General features: G+C 34.1%; 1 protein-coding gene across 1 annotated transcript in view; it reads right to left on the minus strand.

The window, feature by feature from the left end:
- Window positions 1–3,386: 3,386 nt before the first annotated feature.
- LOC149805527 (uncharacterized) overlaps window positions 3,387–3,721 on the minus strand; it is a 10,355-nt gene continuing 10,020 nt past the window's right edge. Inside the window, exon 5 of the mRNA XM_089936337.1 lies at window positions 3,387–3,704. Coding sequence (XP_089792463.1) covers window positions 3,487–3,704 — 218 coding nt within the window. The 3' untranslated portion in view covers window positions 3,387–3,486. The remainder of the gene's footprint in view (window positions 3,705–3,721) is intronic.

Consider the following 3,721-nt stretch of genomic DNA (forward strand, 5'->3'; position numbering starts at 1 on the left):
TGATGAATATTACCGCTTTCATACGCTGGGGAACTGTAGCTGAAATAGCATATTTTTTTTTATTTTTTATTTTTTTTAATTATACCTGAACGATGCTGCTGGATTTTGCATCCAGAGTACACAGCTATGCCTTACTTCTGATGTGACTCTCAGAGAAAACAACTTTGAGCGGAACGCTTTCTCTTTAAAATTTTAACCCTCTGTAAAAATGCGAAACTCCACGATTAGTTTATTCATTTTCTAACAATGGCTTAAATTTAAAGTTTAATAATTATTTAAATCAGTAATATTACAGCAGATTAGCTATATCAGCAAGTATGTCACACAAAATCTCGTATGTTGTTATTGGAACGAAGAAACATTCCTTAATAAATGAGTAAAAAGTTAGAAAATTCCCATTGGAGATAGTTCGGTAATATTTTTAAACCATTAATAAGGTTTTATTTCGGATAATTATACGCATCACATATATATTTTTGTGAGCTCCCCTGAAAAACGGTGGTCGGATCATATATACTTTTTTATTCATTATGTTGACTATAGATGACGTTCTCTTCACGCGTAAAAGCGCGCAAACAAATCTCTTTGGTATATCTTACAATATCCTCTATCCTTAAATAACAGATATGTTCTATGATATCGGAGACACCTTTTTCAGTCTGACTGACCTTTCAATCAGAATCTACAAACAGTTAATGAATTGCACCAACTGCCAAGAAATACTTCCACAAATAATGTAAATATTTCTTTCCTAACGTTTGAATTCTTCTCTGTGTCGTTTGAAGCTTTCATGGAAGATTGATTGACACGAGTAAGGGTTTCTCTTGACATTCCGTAACGTATCTGCATAACTCTGATATCGCCTTTCGACACTTAGGTATAAAGGTCAACTTGTGTGTATACCGATTGTCAAACTTGTAAGTGTTTGACGCCATTAAAGGTCATTAATATAGTTTCTACATCAAATGTTGTTAATAAATGGTGTTTAGCATATCTCGTCTAGACATGAACTCGCAAATATATCTCTTTAGGAGATCTAACAATACCCGGACTCTTTAAGCAATAGATCTGACCTCCGCTGTGCTCTAGACCTAATATAGTCTGACTGACTTTCCACACTCATAATCTGCAAATAACCAATCAGATGTACTGATTGACAAAAACGCCCCGATACATAACCTAAATAATATTATCTTAGCCTTCAGTTCTGTGATTAAAACTACTTGTCTTTGTCATCTGGAGCTCTCCCGGATGGTTGATTTACACGAATAGAATTTCACTTGACATTATTCCTTTGCATATCGGCATACATCCGAATTTCCTTTCAACCCTTGCGTTTAAGGTCAACTTTTGTATATTCCGATTGTCAAAAAATTAAACAGTAGGCGCCAGTAATGATTCCAGTATAGTTTCTACATCAAAACCAAGTCATAAGCGATGTTTGGCGTATGTAAAGTCGAGCATACGAACTTGCCCTCCAGAATGGCAAGTGTATTAAATGTAACGATTTCATCGAAATAAATAAATAAATAAATAAATATATATATATATATATATATATATATATATATATATATATATATATATATATATATATATATATATATATATATATATATATATATATATATATATATATATATATATATATATATATATATATAAAACTCTACCTTAAATAGGACAAGGGGCCCCGAGTGGCCGAGTGGTCTAAAGCGCTCTTCGTTACGGATCACTGCCATCTCACCTCTATCTGCGGCGGTTCGAGTCTAAGATTCAGCCAATGTGGGCATGTGAGAAAGCTTGCCAGTAGCTTCTCGTGGGTCGGTGGTTCTTTCCGGGGTTTTCCGGGTTCTTCCTCCACCATTAATACTGGCCGCCATGTATAGCCTATCGTGCTGAAAAATGGCGTTAAACCCCACAACAACAACAATAAATAGGACAAAGTTGCTAATTTGATGTCGAGCGGAAAACCAGTTACACTGACTTTTTAGTAATTATTTATTTATGTCACCACCTTTCGTGATCGTCTAAAATCGGGGTAAATACTTGAAATCAGTTAAATATTATATTGTAGCACCCAGGAATTTTCAATCTTACATAAAAAAAAATAAAGTGCATGCAAAGTGCGCGTTGTAATGCAAACGTCACAGTTACCCAGCAAGTAATATTGTATATCATTTCCGTGTCGAGACGACAAATACCCTTCATTTCTTAGGTCTTAACAACTATTATATTCCGGAATTTCTCCTATTCCTATTGGCGGGCGTAGACTTTTGTGGGATCAATGGGAATAACAAAATCATGCGCGACCAATGCAAATGCATATAAACCGGAAACGCTCGCGAATCCAAACACGAAGTTTAAAAAGCCTACTCTTTGGTTATTGTAATAAACATAGGGTATATGTCTTTACGTTCGCGTTTATACCTTTTAGTGAGTATTTGTTGATTATGGAAATAGGTGTTAGCAAGATATTTCTCAACCCGAGTAATTAGCCAATTTCTGGGAGCAGACGTCATAACGTACAGTATTGACGTCATAACGTACAGTATTGACGTCATAACGTACAGTATTGACGAGACTTTTGATAGCATGGGTTAGATTTGTGAAATAGACCCTCACTAATTTCGTAACATTTTGAAGTCTCTGGATATTTTCAGGTATACCCGTTTAGTAATTTGAAAAAAAGACTAATTCTTTGTATTAGGTGTTTGGGTCGTGTTTTGTATTGCATGGAGTGAAGTATTACTATTCGGCTGGAAAAGGCTTACTAATAAGTCTTACAGATGTTAAAGAATAGAAAAACCATGCAAGTGTGAAATTAGAGTTTCACAATGCGTGGTCATTAGGTGAATAGAGAAAATTAAATTACTGTAGTTTTGGAGCGTTTAAGAATCTTTCAATTAACAAAGACTGTATTCTTGCAGCCCTTGGAAATGAGGGAATACATGGACTTGAAGCCACGCACGCGCACATGTTTGATTAGCTCGCTGTAACGGTATGATTTTCTAATATATAGATATAAAGTGTATATTAAATTCACAAATACAAGTAAAAATAATTTGAACCAATGTGAGACTATTATTTATTCGTATGAAAATTTTAAAAAAGTTATATATCAACCTATAGTAATTTCCAGGGTTATCACTTTCCGCGTAATTTTCTCTCTCTCTCTCCACACACACGACTGAAGATAAAATATGAGATTAGCTAGGATTTACTTTCTTTTACAAAGTCATGAACAGCAAATATATATATATATATATATATATATATATATATATATATATATATATATATATATATATATATATATATATAATCCATCATGATCTTGAACGAAGATTTGTTCATACATTCGCAGAAAAATGCACTGAAACAATTCTTGCAAAGCATAATTCAGTTCCATTCTTGCTCATTTTCTATCGTAAGATGGAAAACGCAGTTGGAATACTTGATGTTTAATATTACGTCATGCTTGTATTAAAAATTAAGATGGGGGTGAACTTGTTGTATGCGGCCTTTTCTTTGCCTCATTCTAGTCGGGTCCTCTGTATCTTGCTCCAATTTCCTTTCTTTTCTTGACATTATGCATATCTTTATCATCAGCAAAAACGTTATTAAAAACAGTAACCCACATACTGCTGCATGAATCAGCCATGTTTCCAACGCTAGCGGCTCTTTCTGGACATTTCCGACAGCTGCGAGACATGAAAAG

The sequence above is a fragment of the Sinohyriopsis cumingii genome, chromosome 2, assembly GCF_028554795.1.
Source record: "Sinohyriopsis cumingii isolate HCF-2022 chromosome 2, ASM2855479v2, whole genome shotgun sequence".
In the NCBI taxonomy this organism is placed as follows: domain Eukaryota; kingdom Metazoa; phylum Mollusca; class Bivalvia; order Unionida; family Unionidae; genus Sinohyriopsis; species Sinohyriopsis cumingii.